The 16578-nt window shown below is 45.9% G+C and overlaps 1 protein-coding gene across 4 annotated transcripts in view; it reads left to right on the top strand.

The window, feature by feature from the left end:
* Positions 1 to 13670: 13670 nt before the first annotated feature.
* Stx6 (syntaxin 6) overlaps positions 13671 to 16578 on the top strand; it is a 42870-nt gene continuing 39962 nt past the window's right edge. For 3 of the 4 annotated variants that reach the window (XM_005319734.5, XM_021722593.3, XM_078022432.1), the window contains exon 1: positions 13672 to 13957. In XM_005319734.5, coding sequence (XP_005319791.2) covers positions 13923 to 13957 — 35 coding nt within the window. In that variant the 5' untranslated portion in view covers positions 13672 to 13922. Of the gene's footprint in view, positions 13958 to 16578 lie in introns of all 4 variants that reach the window. The other variant, XM_078022431.1, reaches the window with a different exon arrangement.

Genomic DNA, 16578 nt, shown 5'->3' with positions numbered 1-16578 from the left:
CCACTTCCCTGGAGTTTAAATTGTACCAATGAGAAAGTCACAAGTTCCCAGAGTTTGGGACTCCTTCTCTAACTGCCTGCAATGCTATAGTCCTTATGTCTGAGAAAGCATGTGCCACTCAAAGTGTCCTGTAGTTTTTAGCTTAAGGCTGTGTTCCCTGATGCTGTTGAACCGGGCACAGTAGGCCCCAGAAATCCTTTTGGAAAAGGGCAAGAAAAAGGCCTTAGAGATGACTCCAAAGGGCGGCCACTCAGCTTGCTCCATCAGCCACCCCCCAAGATCAAGCTGTGACTACACTGTCATCAGGAGCACATGACAAGTCGGAAAACAACAGCTGGAGCTTGTCCAAGAAGCTGGGGGACAGGCCCAGACTGGAAAGAGGAAGTAGAGGTGAATGGGAGGGAAGAATGGAGGCAAGGCCATGAGGCAGGCCAGACTCGAGCCAGGGCTCGGGGACCCGGGTTTGCATCCCAGCTCTTGGATTTGGGGCAGTATCCCAAATTGCTTGGTGTCTTCAACTTTTTATTTTTTAGTTTTTAATTTTCGGCAGACATAACATCTTTGTTTATATGTGGTGCTGAGGATCGAACCCGGGCCGCACGCATGCCAGGCGATTGCGATACCGCTTGAGCCACATCCCCAGCTCCAGGTGTCTTCAACTTGAAAAGCAAATCCCAGCATGTATTTCACAGGAAGGTTCTGTTTGCAATGTACTTGAGAAGTGCTGGAACCGCACACAGCAGATCCCTTCTGCAGGCTGAGTGATGCACTGCCCCAAAGATGTCCCACCCTAGTCCCAGAACCTGTGAATGTGCTCCCTTACATGGCAAAAGGGACTTTGCAGCTGTGATTAAATTAAGGATCTTGGGATGGGGAGATTATCCTGGATTATCTGGGGGCCCTGGTGTAACCACAAGGGAGGGAGGCAAGAGGGTCAGTCAGTGGATATGTGAGGTTGGAAGCAGAGGTTGGAGGGATGCCAATACTGAAACGGGGGCGTGAACCAAGCAATGCAGCCGGCCTGGAGAACTGGACATCACAAGGAAAAGATTCTCCCCAGGAGCCTCAGTGGGAATGCAGCCGCCAACATTTCAATTTTAGTACTGCAGTTGCAGAACTCTGGCCTCCAGAACTGTAAAAGAATAAATGTGGGGCTGGGGGTGTGGGTCAGGAGTAGAGCTCCTGAGTGTGAGGCACTGGGTTTGATCTTCAGCACCACATAAAAAAATAAATAAAACAATGTTTTTTTTTTGTTTTTTTTTTTTTTTTTAAAAAAAGAGAGTAAATGTGTTGTTTTAGGTCACTACTTTGTGTGATTTTTTTAAAAATAGCAGTAAGAGGAAACTAGAGTCTTCCTTTTTCCAAAAGACAAAAAGAAACCATAATAATGAAATTAACATTTGGCATCCTCTAACTACCCTCTTGCACTTCCCCTCCATCAGTATTTCTGTCTTCCTTTGAGCCTCCCTCACACATATGGGCACCCATGTGCCCCTTTGAGAGACCTCCAGATGTCTCTCCATAGGGCTAGAGTTCTATGTAAGCCTATTTTCCCTTTCAATTTCTGTTAATATCTTGTCCCCCAAAATGCATATTGTACTATTTAAAAGAAGATATGGGCCCTGGGGACGTAACTCAGTGGTACAGCACTTGTATAGTATGCATGCAGCCTAGGGTTCAGTCCCCAGTATTGCAAAAAGAAAAAAAGAAAGAAAGAAAGAAAAAGGTATGGTGATTATGTCTTTCATTTAGTCATTTTATTCTAATTTCTAATTAATAAATTAAATCCGGAAAATACACCAAAAAAATCAGAGTCAGTCGCTCAGATAAATCCATTGTTGGTATGTTTTAGTGTGTGTCTTTTCAGTGCTTTTGCTGTGAATATATAGGTGTGTATATATGCACAAATTTTGGAGTTCATTATTCCCAAAGAGGGGTTTCAAATAATAATATTATTTTGTAAATTCTTTTTCAAATTGATATTTTCTATTATGAATATGTGCTTTTATGGTATAGCTTTACTCTTCCTTAAATTTTTTAAATAAGTAGATTTAATTAGGACCAAGATCTTAAAGGACAAGACTGCCTCACTAAGCTGGGAGCCTGGCGGGGGGCCAGGGTGGGGGGGCAGTTAACGTCCTTGGCATCCTCTGGGAAAAACAAGCCCTACTTCTGTCCTTGAATTCTAGGCTGCATTTTTCAAAGCAGCCTGTCTTACCTTATTAACTACAAATCCCTTTATGTCTTTGGCTTTTTTTTTTTAATATTCTTTAGTTGTCAGTAGATCTTTTTTAAATTTTTTATTTACCTATTTATTTTTTGTGGTCCTGAAGATTGAACCCAGGGCCTCACACTTGCCAGGCAAGTGCTCTACCACTGAGCCACACCCCCAGCTGTCTTTAGCTTTTTAATACCTGATTTGTTATATATATTGTAAAGCCTCCTGAGGCATCACTCTCACTTGCAAATGGAAAAACTCTTCCAAAAACAGAAGACAAAGCTATTGAGTTAGTAAGTGGATCATATTTGTTAAATAATGTCATTTTCAATATAATGTAACTTATCACATTCAATAAGTAGTTTCCTCTTGGTTATATATTATTAAAAATAACTAGAAATCTGTGTGTGAAGTTTGATTCATGCCATTCTCTGGGTGTAGGTAAAATCCCTTTGCCAGTTTTTGGCCAAGGCCCAGATAGCCTTGTAGAAGCAGGTAATGGAATGCTGTATCAAAGGACGTGGGCTCAGGTGTTACACAAGCTTTTATTCAAACGAGGCTCTGCCATTTTCCACCTATGTAACTGCAGGCAAGCTATTAACCTTGCATTTGGATTTCTCCTGTAGAAAATGGGGAAGTAACAGTATCTCCCTGACAAGGTTGTCTTGAAGATTCAAGGAAATCAGTTGTGGTAGAACCAAGAGAAGACTTGTCACCTGTTGGGTCTTTAGAGCTGATTACTACACATACATAATTGTGGTCAGTTCTCTGGAGCCATACTAAATAAACCTATAATCTAAGAAAAACCAGTGGTTCTGTCTGCAACCTCAATCCAAGCCCCCAGCCCTGCTATGCAACCAAATTACAATCTAGAACCTACTACACCTAGAAATTCTGGAGCCACTTTTGAAGATAATGCAAATGCATCACTTGGTGCTTAGAATGCCCACTGCTAGAAATTAAATGCCAGCATCAGTATTACTATCTGTGTTATTCAAGGATTGAGTTGTGGTTTTCCTTTCTTCTGTATGGACAAATGCATAAAGGATTGTCGAGGTCAAGGCTATAACTCCCCTTCCTGCAAATGTTCAAATTCACTTTCATGTCGAGGGAGACACTGAATTCTCAAAGCACATTTTTACTTTTTAATACTCACCAATATCAAATCAATTCAGTCATTATTCCTAATGAAGGAAAAGTGAGGAACGAGAGATGGGTGAGAAATAAAAGACGAAGACCAGGCAGAGATACACATGAGAGTTTGTTTGTCAGAGCTGGCAAATAAAGGCCATCTCTCTATAGTGGAGAGAGGCAAAACAGGCTTGGGTTCCGGGACTTCTATGGGACAGGCTCAGGAATCAGAGCTGGGCGGGTCCTAATGTTCATGATTAGGGTTTGGGTTGGTATGAGGGAGTGGTGAGCTCTTCTCAGAAAGGCCCTTGGGTGGGAAAGCAAAACTTTTTCCTAAAAATGGTGGCTGTCACTTACGATGGCCTTCCAGATGCTAAGCAAGGATCTTATAATCTTCCCCTTTTTTTGTATTTTTATTGGGGCCCTTAGGAAACAGGGATGTAGGTCAGTCTTCCGTAACTGCTTCCTGCTGGGAAGGGGCAGCATTTGAGTCCCTCATTATGGGTGTGGGATGTCATTGGAAAGATGATGGAGGTTGAGTGGTGGTGGAACGCTGTCCCCTGTGGCAAAAGCTGGTTTACAGTTTGGTTAGAGATTTTTTTTGGATCTGGTCTTGAACCAATCTAATGATGCAGGAGGCATGTTCCTGGAAAGCTGGGGTGCTGATCTCTAGCCCGGATTGGGAGAGACAGCTGCTGATCAGCTCTTTTTTGTGTACACAATATAACTTGCTTTAATTTGATATAAAATTGAATTTGGTGGTCTTTGCATCAGGGTTCAACAGGGTCAGGAAACGAGGTGCCCACTGGAGAAGGGGGTTACTTAGCTGCCATCCTTCAGTAGAGGAGAGCTGTTGCTTTTGATGTTCAAGGTCCTGTTGGGGTTGTTTTACCTTGTCCTTTACTATACCAGATTGATTGACATAAAAATAGCATTCCTCCTGTAGGGAGGGACAAAGTCCACCTTTTTCAGCTGTTAGAAGATCAAGGCCCCTTTAATTCTGCAGAACCACAGCAGCTAAAGAATCAAGTTGGGACTGTATGGTTAGTGTGGTTTGAGCAAGTTGCTGTAAGTCTCCTAGAAATTGGAATGGCAATTTCTGGTAATAGTACCCCTGGGAGGTGAGTGCAGAATAAGGGGGGAGGGCAAAAATGAAAAGGGAAAGGATGGTACTCAGGGTTCTGCAGTGTCCTCGTGGTCCTCAGAGACCAAAGGGAGATTGGGGGTTCTGGCCTTGGAGAAACGCAGCTTGAGAGGGACTGTGGGTGTCACTGTATAAAAGGGTGGAGGGCTGGGGATGTGGCTCAAGCGGTGACGCACTCGCCTGGCTTGTGTGGGGCACTGTGTCCACCAAAAACTGAAAACTAAATATTAAAAAATTCTCTCTTTAGAAAAAAAGGGTGGAGAAAATTGTTTTAAATGGGAGTTATAAACTCAATATGGGATGCCCTCAAGGCAGGACGCTTAGGGAGTGACAAGAATGACCAACTAATGTATGCATAAAGGGTCCAGGAAAGATGAGGAGCAAGGATAGTGGAGAATCAGAGGGTGGTGAGCTGAGCAGGGAGACGGGCCGTCCATTTGGAGGCTCAAAAGGGGAGATGTTGAGTGGCTTCTTTGGGGAAGGCTTGTAATCTAAGAGCCCAAGGAAGGGGTTTAGTCCATTCTAAATGTAATTCAAGGGATAGTTTAGGGAGAATGTTTTTCAAGGTCCAGTTGGTACGATCCTCCTTGCCAGAGGACTGGGGATGGTAGGGGATGTGAAAATGCCAGGAGATGTTGAGAGCCTTAGCTACAGACCGTGAAACATGGGAAGTAAATTCAGGACCATTATCGGACTAGAGTGAGAGGGGAGGCTGAATCGGGGAAGAATGTGTTCAGAGAGGATGCTGGCCACCGTGGGGGCACGTTTATTGTGGTAGCAAAAGCCTCGACCCATTCCGGGAAGGTGTCCACGAGTACCAAGAGAAATTAGTATCGCTTAACCAGGGGGCATATAGGTGAATCCAGCTGCCAATCAGAGCAGACGTCCTCTTGCAGGGTGTAAAGGGAAGGCAGGTGGGTGGAGAGTGGAGGTGGGATTGGTTTTTTGGCAGATTTCACAGGAGGCAGAGAGGGTAGAGAGAAATTGTAGGTCCTCTGGAGAGAGTTTAAGGTGGGGAGTGAGAAATTGTTTTAAAGATGTGGAGTTAGGGTGAAAGAGGTTGTGATGAAGGTAAGCATCTGTTGAGTGTCAGGTGGGGAAGAGTCCACGGGGGGACTAGCAAGGCAGAGGACCGCAGGTGGAGGAGGCTGTGGGTGGGCGGTGGCCCTCGCCTCAGAGTCTGCCTCGTTGTTGCCAAGTGTCACAAAGGCAGTGTCTGTCGGGTGGGATTTACAGTGTGAGATTCCAACGGCAGTGGGAAGCTTTGAGGCCTGAAGGAGATCGGAGATAAAGGGGGCATTAGTAATTGAGGTTCCCTTGGTGGTAAGGAATCCGCACTCCCTCCAGTAGCAGAGGGGGAGAGAAGTATGCGGAAAGCATATTTAGAGTCTAAGGAATCCCTTTCACAAGAGGACTTGAATGATAGGCTGTAAGCCTAGGAGTTTCTGTCAGGAGAGCGGGTATTGTGATTGGGCCAGAAAATGGAGGGGGTCTTTGAGACAGATGTGAATGGGCTTGTGGTGTGAGGTGACAAAAGGACTCGAAACATCTCAGACAGTAGGGTCTACCTTGGAGGTGGGTAATGGGAAGGCATTGGCAGACGGAATAGGGGATGGTCCTAAGGTAAGGATGGTCCTAAGGAGGATCAGGGGAGCAGCAGGCGAGTCTGGATGGATGTGTATATGAGGGGAGAAGGAGAGCATAGCCCCCAACTTTGTGAGGATGTCCCTTCCCAGAAGGGGAACAGGGCACTGTGGAATGACCAAAATGAAGGGGTAAAAATTAGAGAGTCAAAAGCACAAACAAGGTTAGGGTCTGTAAGGTTGGTAATGTTCACCCTCTACCCCGACAATAGAGGTCACAGAACAAGTAGTAGGCCCCCAGAACTCCTTGAGGACTGAGTATGTGGCCCCGGTGTCTAGGAGGAAGGAGACAGGCCTGCCTGAAATCTGCAGAGTTACCCTGGGTCCCCGTGGAGTGATGGTAGTGGTCGGGTGGTGGGGACCTGGGCCCCCTCAGTCCTCTGCAGCTAGTCTGAATAGCTGGGAAGGGGAACCTGAAGGGCCAGATGGCCAGGGGCTGCTATAAGCTCAGGGACAATTGATGGCCCAGTGTTCCTCCTTGTGGGAGGCCAACCTTATGGGTGACTGAGTTACACTCCCCAGCTGGGTGCTGAGGTGCTCAGTCACAAAAATGGGTGTGTCTCGCTACAGCCCCATGGTGAAGCTATGCTCACCTGTTCCTTTGTAATCTAACCCCTTGCCCTGTTTAGGATAGAATCTTCCATGGAAGTGCCTTGTGTGTGTCCCCTCCTCTTACTGTGCCCTTGAGTGTGGCCTACCCAGGTGTCAGTCAACCTGCTGACAGTGGACATCATGAAGATAGACACAGCTCCCTGAAACCTGACCCCTTGCCTCATTTGAATAGCTTCTCCTCAATAAAAGGGGTCAGCGCGTGCTCTCGCTCTCTCTTTCTGCAGACCCTTAAGGTCAGAGGAGCCGTCACAGCAACCCCAAAGAAAAAGGTATTTGTGTCTCTTGTGTGGTTATTTCGTGCAGCCCAGTTTAACTAGAGTGACCCCTGAGCCTTTTAGTCATGAGAACAGAAACCCGGCACCTCCTGATGGCATTTAGGACAAGGGCATGGAGGTTTGCAAGGCTTGGAACATGTAGGAGCCCAGTGACCCTCTGACCACATTTAAAACAGGGTCCAGGCAGTTCTGAGGGACCCTTCCACAGGCCAGTGGAATGAGGGACAGATGCTGAGGCTGGACGAATGAGCATCTGATATTTCTGCTTCCCCTCTTGTGTCTCCTGTTATACACCTTAAAGGCCACTCCCAGAACCTCAGCTTGGGGAGTTAGGGGCCCCCTCTCAGGGCACCTTAGTTTGGCCTTAATATCGAGGAAACTCTGGGAGAAAAAGTAGGTCATTAGTAGTTGTCTCCCATCTGGAGCCTCAGGGTCCAGATTAGTACATTGTAATGAAGCCTTGGTCACGCAGTCTAAAAATGTTGAAGGGTTTTCATTCTTATCTTGGAAGACTTCCTGGAGCCTTTCATAATTGATAGCCTATGGGCTGCCTTTCTAAGTCCTGCCATGAGGCAAGTCATGAATTGGTTTCTACAGGTTACTCCTCTAGGCGAATTATAATCCCAATTGGGGTCCCAATCAGGGACTGCTTCAGTGCCAATCAGGTGGGCAGGGGATGTACCTCATCAGCATGATGCCTAGCTTGCTCCCAAACTCACCTTCGCTCCTTGGCAGGAGGGTGTCAGACAAGATCATGTGGACATCATGGAAGGTCAAATCATATGATTGAGTCAGATATTGAAGCTCTTTGATATATGTGGTGGGACTTGAAGTGTAGGACCCAAGCCGCTTTTCTATCTGTGAAAGATCTGACAAAGAGAAAGGCACATGACCCTGGGTTACATCATCTACCCAGCCACCTCATGTAGAGGACACAGAGATGCAAGTTGGACAGCAATAGCCTGTGAGAGTGTGGCAGGAGGAGAGAAGGGCTGAGGGGCCGAGGGGACAGCTGCTGAGGAGGCTTCATTAGAAAGAGAATTATGGTATGGTGGAGGCTCATCCGCTGGGTCGAAGGAAAAGGAGTCCTGGGTAGGATTGTCTGTCCCTTTGGAAGCAGGCATAGGGGAGGTGAGAGCTAAGAGGACTTGTGCAGGAGAACAAGAGTTGCAGAGAGGAGAAGTTGTAGAGAGGAGAAGGCCTGAACGTATGATATCTCTTTCCATTTTCTGGAACACTATAGTTGAAAAGATCCCTGATAACATTGGGATCTAGAGTGCCGTTAAGTGGCCGTTTAGAGTTGTTATCCAAAGAAAATTGAGGTCAGATCTGATTGCACAAGCAGATATGTTTTGGGGGTGGGGTTAGGTCTGGGGTGAGAGAGACCCTGTGTTAGCCAGGAGGCAGCCTAGGGGACTATGGGAAGGATGGATGAGGAGCCGCCCATGGTGAGCTGAGTTGAGTTTAGAGGTGGGGTATCCCACAGTCTCTAATATCTCCTAGTTGAAAGGATGGTTATGCTCAGGGGCTCATCACCACCTCTGGGTAAGTGTTGGGGCAGAAGCCCATAGAGGTACTTGGACACTTGGCCAGAACTAGTAGTAGAGGCAGAAACCTATAGAAGGGACAGAAACCCATAGAGATTAACCCAAGGCTGTGGTCTCACCAGGAACAACTCCCAATCAACTCAGTGTTTTTTTTTCTCAAAACCCAGGACCCAAATAAAAGACCATCTATTGACCCAGTTGATAGGGATCAGCCGTAGTTGTGAAAGCTGTGGCTGGGGGTGCCTCCGACCATGCGGTGACCCTGGGAGTGCTGAACATTTCTCAGGACCTGTAGGTGGTTTAGGTCAACTGGAGACAGGGGTCTTACCTGGAATATTCAGTGGTGGGTGCAGAGAGGGTGTTCAGCAGAATGGAGGGCCTGGTCCCACGATAGAATTCAGTTTGGAGCCCAGGGATGCTCAGTGACCCTTGAAGAGGGGAGAGGGCACTCAGGGGAACCTGTTCCTAAATTTCAGCACCAAAATGAAGGGAAAGCGAGGAAGGAGAAACAGGTAAGTGAGAAAGATGGAGACCAGGCAAAGATACACGTGAGAGTTTATTAGTCAGAGCTGACAAATAAAGGCCATCTCTCTATAGTGGAGAGAGGCAAAACAGGCTTGGATTCTGGGACTTCTATGGGGCAGGCTCAGGAATCAGAGCTGGGCGGGTCCTAATGTGCATGGTTAGGGTTTGGGTTGGTATGAGGGAGTGGTGAGCCTTTCTCAGAAAGGCCCTTGGATGGGAAAGCAAAACTTTTTCCTAAAAATGGTGGGTGTCACTTAAGATGGCCATCCAGATACTAAGCAAAGACCTTATAGACCTTATACCTAACTTGCCTTATTCCAAAAAAGATTTAAAACTTCTGTTATTTTTTGACATGTGACCACTTGATTGACTCACTTCTCCTTTATGAATGCTTCTTTTCTTCTTCTTCTTTTTTTACTTTTGTATTCCTGATTATTCAAGAAAATATTTCATTGTAAAAGGTTGCCAAATTTTTTAGTAGAAATGTAAAATAGTGCAGCCACTATGTAAAAGAGTTATTCAAAAAATTAAAAAAGGAATTACCCTATAATTCAGCAATTCCACTGATGTATTGCATGTATTCAAAATAGTTAAAAGCTTTTTTTGAAGAAATTTATGCAACTGTGTTCATAGTCCCATTTTTCATTACAGCCCAAAGATGAAAGCAACCCAAGTGTCCACTGAAGGATGCATGGACAAGCGAAGTCCTGTGTATCTGCAATGGAATATCATTCTGCCTTAAAAGAGAAATTCTGCAAGAAGCTACAATATGAATGAACCTGGAGGACATTATGCTAAGTGAAATAAGCAAATCATACAAACAGTCCCACTCTGTGGCCTGGCCACCTGGACCCTATTGTCCACATCATTAGCTCCTTATTTCATCACAAGATGCCTTGCTGGACCCCAGGAAGTTCCTTCTATCATTTATTCTCCTAACTTGGTGTCAGAGAGGAACAGATATCTCTAAGGATGGGTCTGAGGAGTTCCCAGAGAGAAGGGGAAACTGAACTTGGGACCAGTGGGGGTCTTGCCATGCGTGATGAAAAAGAATTTCAGCAAGTGCCAGTCAAAGACATAGACAGAGGTTTATTTAGGAAAGTAGATGTATATTTGAGGGAGAAAAGGGGCAATCTCAAGAGAGAGATGCCTTCTGGGTAAAGCAAGGAATAATATTCAAGGGAGAATTCTAGTAGGCTATCTCTAGAGGGAGAGCTAGCAATCCATTGATGTGTGGTGTTAATATTTATAGAGGAATGGTGCTAGAGATGGACTAGAGATGGAGGCTGGATGGAGCTATACAATTTCATGCTGGCTTTTCCTGCCCTTGCACACTGCCCTCATTTTACAAGGGCATGGGTCAAGAGTACAATTGTTCATGTTTGCTTTTTGCGTTTCAATGGTTCATGGGTGTTTCCTGCATTACAGTGATTTACGGTCATTCCCTTTGAGCCTCAGTATCTCTCTCTCTATTCTCCAATTTCTATCTCATTCGGAGACTCACTCAGGTACCAGAGGTACTGCTAGATGCCCTCTCAGGACTCAACAGAAAAGTCAGAGTTGGCGCCTCAGCCTCCTTCAGCAACCTGAACAGAATTTCAATGTCACGGTTGGACGAGTTCTGGCAAGTGTGCACCGGTGTGACCCACACCCTGTTAAGATGCAGAGCATTTCTATCTCCCCAGAAGGTCTGCCTTCCCAGTCAATACTCTCCTCCTCAAGGCAACCACTACTTGGATATTTTATTCCATCAGAAATCTGAGTGGTGAGGGTAGGGGTGTGGGGAGATGGCTTTTTGCTGAGTATTCACTTCAAGCCATTGTTTATGCTGGGACCTGGGACCTATTAAATGGGGAAACAAAAGCAACAAATAACTTCCTTTGTTTCTCCTTGCATTTTAGCTAAAGCTTCCCTTTCCTGGGACAGGGCAGGGCGAGGTCTAGTCTGAGAGAGGGTGAAGGAAAATGACACATTTAATAAAGGCACACTCCCAGACCCCCACATAGTTCATATCTCAGTCTTCTACTACCTCCCTATTGTTGGTTCTTTTCCCAAGTCTCTAATTATGAGAATTTTTCAAGCCTCTGTTCTCTACTCTCTGTTTCTGCTTATAAAACTGATCTCTTACTTGTGGTCCAATTAATAAGTTCATGGATCAGATTATAAGAGGCTGTGCTAGGCCTTGAGGTGCAGATAGTACTAACATTGTATCTAGTCCCTCTGGGAGTTAAGTTTGGTGGTAAGACCAACATGTTAGGAATTAAGTTAGAGCCACCCAAATCAAATCTCCCCCCTGTGATTCCTTTCTTGGTGACTAGAACCCAACTACCCCATTGCAACCACAGAACCCTGCAAGCCTTCCTTCTTCCTTCACTAACCTCGGTGCACACTGGACCAATCAATCAATTCTACAGATCTTGCCTCTATCAAAGTTCTCTAATGCACCCCTCCTCTCCATCTTGGTTGCTGTGAACCTGGCTCAGGACACTTTCTCTTGACCATGACCTTCCAGCTGCCACAGTCTGACCCAGCCAATTCCCTCAGTCCACATGATCTACAGGAGAGTGCCCCCAGTGCCTCACATCACAAACAAAGGATCCCAGAACTCCTACCCTGCCTACCTCCCAGCCTTAGTTCTGGCTGCCTGTTCCATTTACTCCAGCAATGCCCTCTGCCACAGCTCTCCTGCATCATGAACCTCTTCGGATGGCTTCTTCTAGCCATTGTTTAGGAACCCCTCAGCCATTATACATGCCAAATAAACGTGTACCTTGTCTCTTGCATCCCAGTATCTGTGATTTTGTTTCTATGACAACAGTGCCCTTCTCTCACTGTGTTTAACTATGGTCTCTCCCGGTGGTCTGAGAGTCCCTTAAAGTCAGGGACCTAGCCTTACTCATTTCTGTGTCCTCAGTGCCTGGAACAGTGTAGGAGCACAACACATGACCTCCTATGGGGAAGGTGTTGTGACTGTGGGTGTCCATTTCACTGTCCAGGAAAGCGAGAGATTAAGCAGATTTCCCAAGATATAACAGGAAACTGCAGAACTGGGATTTAAATTCAAACCACCAGGTTCCAAGTGGACTCTTAATCTCTGTACTCATCTGCCCCTCAATGTACATGTGTTTATTGAATGAATGATCACCTCTTTTCACCCCTCCCTATATCCATAGCCAAATTAAGCGATTCCTTCCCAAGAGCTTCCTTTGCCCACATCTACCCTCCCCTGCTCCTCCAAGGTCTTAAAGAAACCTGAACTCTTTGACTTTCATCTCTTTTCTTTTCTTTGCTCCCCAACTCTTCATTCCTTCATCATGTCTAGGTGCTTTGTTTTGTTTTTCTTTGGAAACATATTTCAGATTCACTCCTTTTCCTCCGTTCTCATCTGCTATCATCCTGGTCTGACCCTTATCATTTCAGGCCAAATGACCACAGCAGCTTCTGGACTGGTGTCCTTGACTTCACTACCTTCCTCCTCTAGGACCTTGACATTTACATGCATTTTAAATTGAACCTTTATTATAATCAATGAGCTATCTATTATTGTTACATTTTAAAGATGAGGAATTGAGCAATAGAGTGCAGGTTCCAATGGTGTTTGTGTAATTATTCTGTAAGCTCCAAAGAGATTGCTGACCTTGGGCAAGACACTTAATCTTCCAGTCTCAAATTCCTCATTCATAAAATGCAGATAATAAATAACAATAATTACCTCATGGTGAGAGTAACAGGATAACACTTAGAACCCTGCCAAATGCAAAATGTAAAGTGCTTGGTGATTTTCAGCAATTCAAGTTCCCATCCCCCCACCCACAAACTCACATCTAACTTATGAATTGACTTATCATTCTGGACAAAATGCTTCCTAGAGCGCCTTGACTCATAGCTGAGAGGCAGCTATTATACCCTTCTTTGTCTCTCAAAGGTGCTCTCTCCTGGGAAATACCACAGGCTGTATGAAAAAGTTACTCAAGCTGTAATGCACTGCAAAGAACACATACCTCATCTGGTGGAAAATGCACAGACTCTGTGGTCCTGTGTGACCACAGATCTTGAAACCTCTCTGAACTTACTTGCTCACCTGCAAAATGAAAATAATAATACCTTCCTCACAGAGTATTGAGATAATGCATATAAAACCTTTCAGCACACTGCTCGACCTACATAAGAGTTGTGCAGCCTTATCATGGTCAGACAGTGTGTATTAGAGTGCTTTATTAGAAGACGAGGATGACATGGACTTATAAATCACCTATGATCTAAATCAAGTACTAGAAATAGAGGAAAGGCAAAAGGATTATGCAAATCAGGCACAGCAAAGGCTTTCCAGAAAACCTGAACGCCTCAGTCTGAGGGATCGGGCAGAGCCTACTCGCTGAAGCTGGAGCAGAGAGGCGGGAAAAGACCGCCCCACTACCCTCGAGCCCCGCCCCCAGAACCGCGTGACGCTTGCCCCCCGGCCGCCGACTGGGGGCCGGGCCTGCGTTGGTCACGTGAGCGCGGGTGCGGAAGTGGAGCTGGGGCCGCGTTCGTGATTGGCTGCGGCTAAAGGTCTAGGGGCGGGGTCAGGCCTACAGACCAGCCAGGAGGAGCCGGGGGAGGAGGCTGCAGCGGGGGCTGGCGCCGGAGTCCGGGATTCGACCCGCCGTGCCGATCCAGGGCTGGACCAGCGACGGCCCGGGCGCCCCAGGCTCTGCGCGCGCGCCCGCTGCTCAGGGTACCCCAGGCCGAGGCGCCGACAACTCCTGGAGGCCCGTGGGTGGGCGGAGGGAGTCCAGAAGGGCGCGGGCGCCCTGTGCGTGGAGTGGCGGAGGGGGCCGGGACGCCATGTCCATGGAGGACCCCTTCTTTGTGGTGAAAGGGTGAGTGTTGGCGAGGGCTCCACTGGAGGAGGCGGTGGCGGTGGAGCTGCTGGCCACCCATGCCTCCCCGGTCTTCTTGCTGTAGGGAGAGGGGAGATAAGTTGAGGCTGGAGAGGGGACAGGGAAGGGTAGCCTTGAAGGCCATGACCAAGCGTCCAGAGACATCCCCTTCCCGTCCTACCTGGATTGTGGAACCCGGGTCCCCAACCGAGCACTCAGGGGGTCCCCTTTGGGGCTGTGCGCTGCGGTGTAACTTATTTGGGGATCGAGAGATTGTGGAGCTCTGCAGGTGTGGAAAGAGGACTGGGGACTGTCGTCGAGCCCCGATCCAGCTCCGAAGGAGGGAAAACAGCATCTGGGCAGGAAAAGGGAAATGGCCCTCCCGAGCTTTGTAGTTCTCGTGGACGGAGGTGAGCTCCATTGTCCATTGAGTTTGGAGCGCTCGCCCGCAGACCGGCGAGACCACAACGTGCCCAGAGGCGTCTGAGCACGTTTGCTGGGAGCCCGGCGGGGGCGGGTGTTGGCCGGGGAGGCTGGGGAGCACTGCACCGGAAGACGGCTCAGTTCAGTGGGGGAGTTTTCACTGAGTAATGTGAGGGGAGGAAAGCAGTCCTGCAGACTCGGTGCTGATGTTGGAAGGAAAACAAAATGACACCAGCCAAACTAAACTTTCCTCAGCTTTCTATGAGCAACCGGGATTTTCCCACAGTGCTAAAGGAAATGAGTGTTTCATTTTAACTCCTTGATTTTGTCCAGACCATTTGACAGGTTTCCCCCACCTCTTATTCTGCTTTATGGGATTGAACAACCTTATTTTTCCCTGGGAGCTGTCCTGACTCCCATCTTTGATTGCAGGGTTGTTTGGAGATAGAAACTTCATTTGCACTTGGTTGTAACAACTTTGTAGCCATTAAACAAATTCAAGAAAGATCGGTTCTCATTTCTTATTTCTAATAACTCTTCAGCTTTGTGTTTTGAATGTTAAACAAACCTAAAAAACCTGACAGCTGCAAAGTTGTTACAATCCAAGAAGAGGATTACTAATAACCATAAAGTGTCCCTCATTTTCAATTAGTTGCTACTACCTTCCTATATCTGTACTGGTAAAATCTGACCAATTAAGTTGTATGCTGTCAAATATGTTTTGTATTTAAGGGTTCCCTCAAAATTTCAGTGGTACTATAGATGAACTACTTTATTATTCATGATACAGTAAAATATATTCCAACTATTTCTTAACATTTCACTAAAAACATATTTTTCCCCCCTTCACCTTACTTTAATTTAGATGGGAAAATGGCAAGATGTAGATTTACTAGTAATATATAGTTCCCTCCCTGGGAAGTGTTATTTATTAGAACTAGTTTGGGGGTTAAGTTTTAAAATTTAAAGATGAGTGTTGAAAATTCTTAATGCTTAGGATGCAAAGGTTATCTTTGGCGGTAGAGATTGAGATTGAAGACAATCAGAATTTTTGTTTTTTGACTTTGCAATTTGTGAAAACCCTAATTGCACTGTCATCTTGACAGTTTCCTAATAGTATCCGATATAATCGATCAATGATTATTAGACATCACTGCTTTAGTGGAACACAGGCTTGGTTTTTTGGTTGACATTTATATCATCTTAAAATGCCTGAAGGAAAAGAGATTCTCACTATTTTCTGTTGTGGGAAGGTAAAGTCAGTCACAAGGTTGTCTCCAGATGTTTGTGTGATGGCATATTTGGGGAGCCCTGTGCTGCTTCTGTTTAGGAAATGTATTGAAATGCTTTACACAATGTGGAGATATTAATGATATCTAAATTATGGTCCTTGGACTAGGAGCTTCTAGTCTAATCTGAGAAACAGATCACCCCAAAATTAGGTAAAAATGACAGGTGGTAAATGATTAAGGAAGTAGTGAATACTACAGATGATAAACATCCCAAGAATTCAGAGAAAGGCAGCTCCTTAGGAATGGTTATGATGGGAGGCACTTTTGGAATTGTAGTAGGTCTTGAGTTAGGTTTTGAAGGTGGGCAGAATTTAGGTAACTCAGGCTTGTTTTTCTTACCTGGACACTCATGAAAGGATTTATTATTGGTCTTCCTGCTTCAAGTCTCTTTCCTCTGCCTTTGGATTTTTTAAAAATTTTTTGCACCAAGGATGAACCCAGGGGTGCTTAACCACTGAACCACATCCCCAGCCTGTTTTTGTTTTGTTTTAAGTTGCTGAGACTGGCTTTGAATTTGTGATCCTCCTGCTTCAGCCTCCTGAGCCAGTGGGATTACAGGCTTGTGCCACTGTGCTGAGCCCCTTGGATCTATTTGATCAGTCTTGTCTAGTAGAAATATAATGCAAGCTATGTGTCGTTTTATATTTTCTAGTAGCTACATTAAAGAGTAAAAAGAAGGGGCTGGGGCCATAGCTCAGTGGCAGAGCGCTTGCCTAACACTTGTGAGGCACTGGGTTCGATCCTCAGTACCACATAAAAATAAACAAATAAAATAAAGGCATGCTGTTCAACTACAACTACAAAAAAAAAAAAAAAAGAAGCAGTGTGTTTGTAATCCCAGCCCCTCAGGAGCCTGACACACAAGGATTGTTTAATTCCTGCCCAATATGGGCAGGAATTTTTAAG

The sequence above is a fragment of the Ictidomys tridecemlineatus genome, chromosome 10, assembly GCF_052094955.1.
Source record: "Ictidomys tridecemlineatus isolate mIctTri1 chromosome 10, mIctTri1.hap1, whole genome shotgun sequence".
Lineage (NCBI taxonomy): Eukaryota > Metazoa > Chordata > Mammalia > Rodentia > Sciuridae > Ictidomys > Ictidomys tridecemlineatus.
The sequence above is the reverse complement of the archived record's forward strand: the minus strand, read 5'-3'. Positions and strand labels throughout refer to the sequence as shown.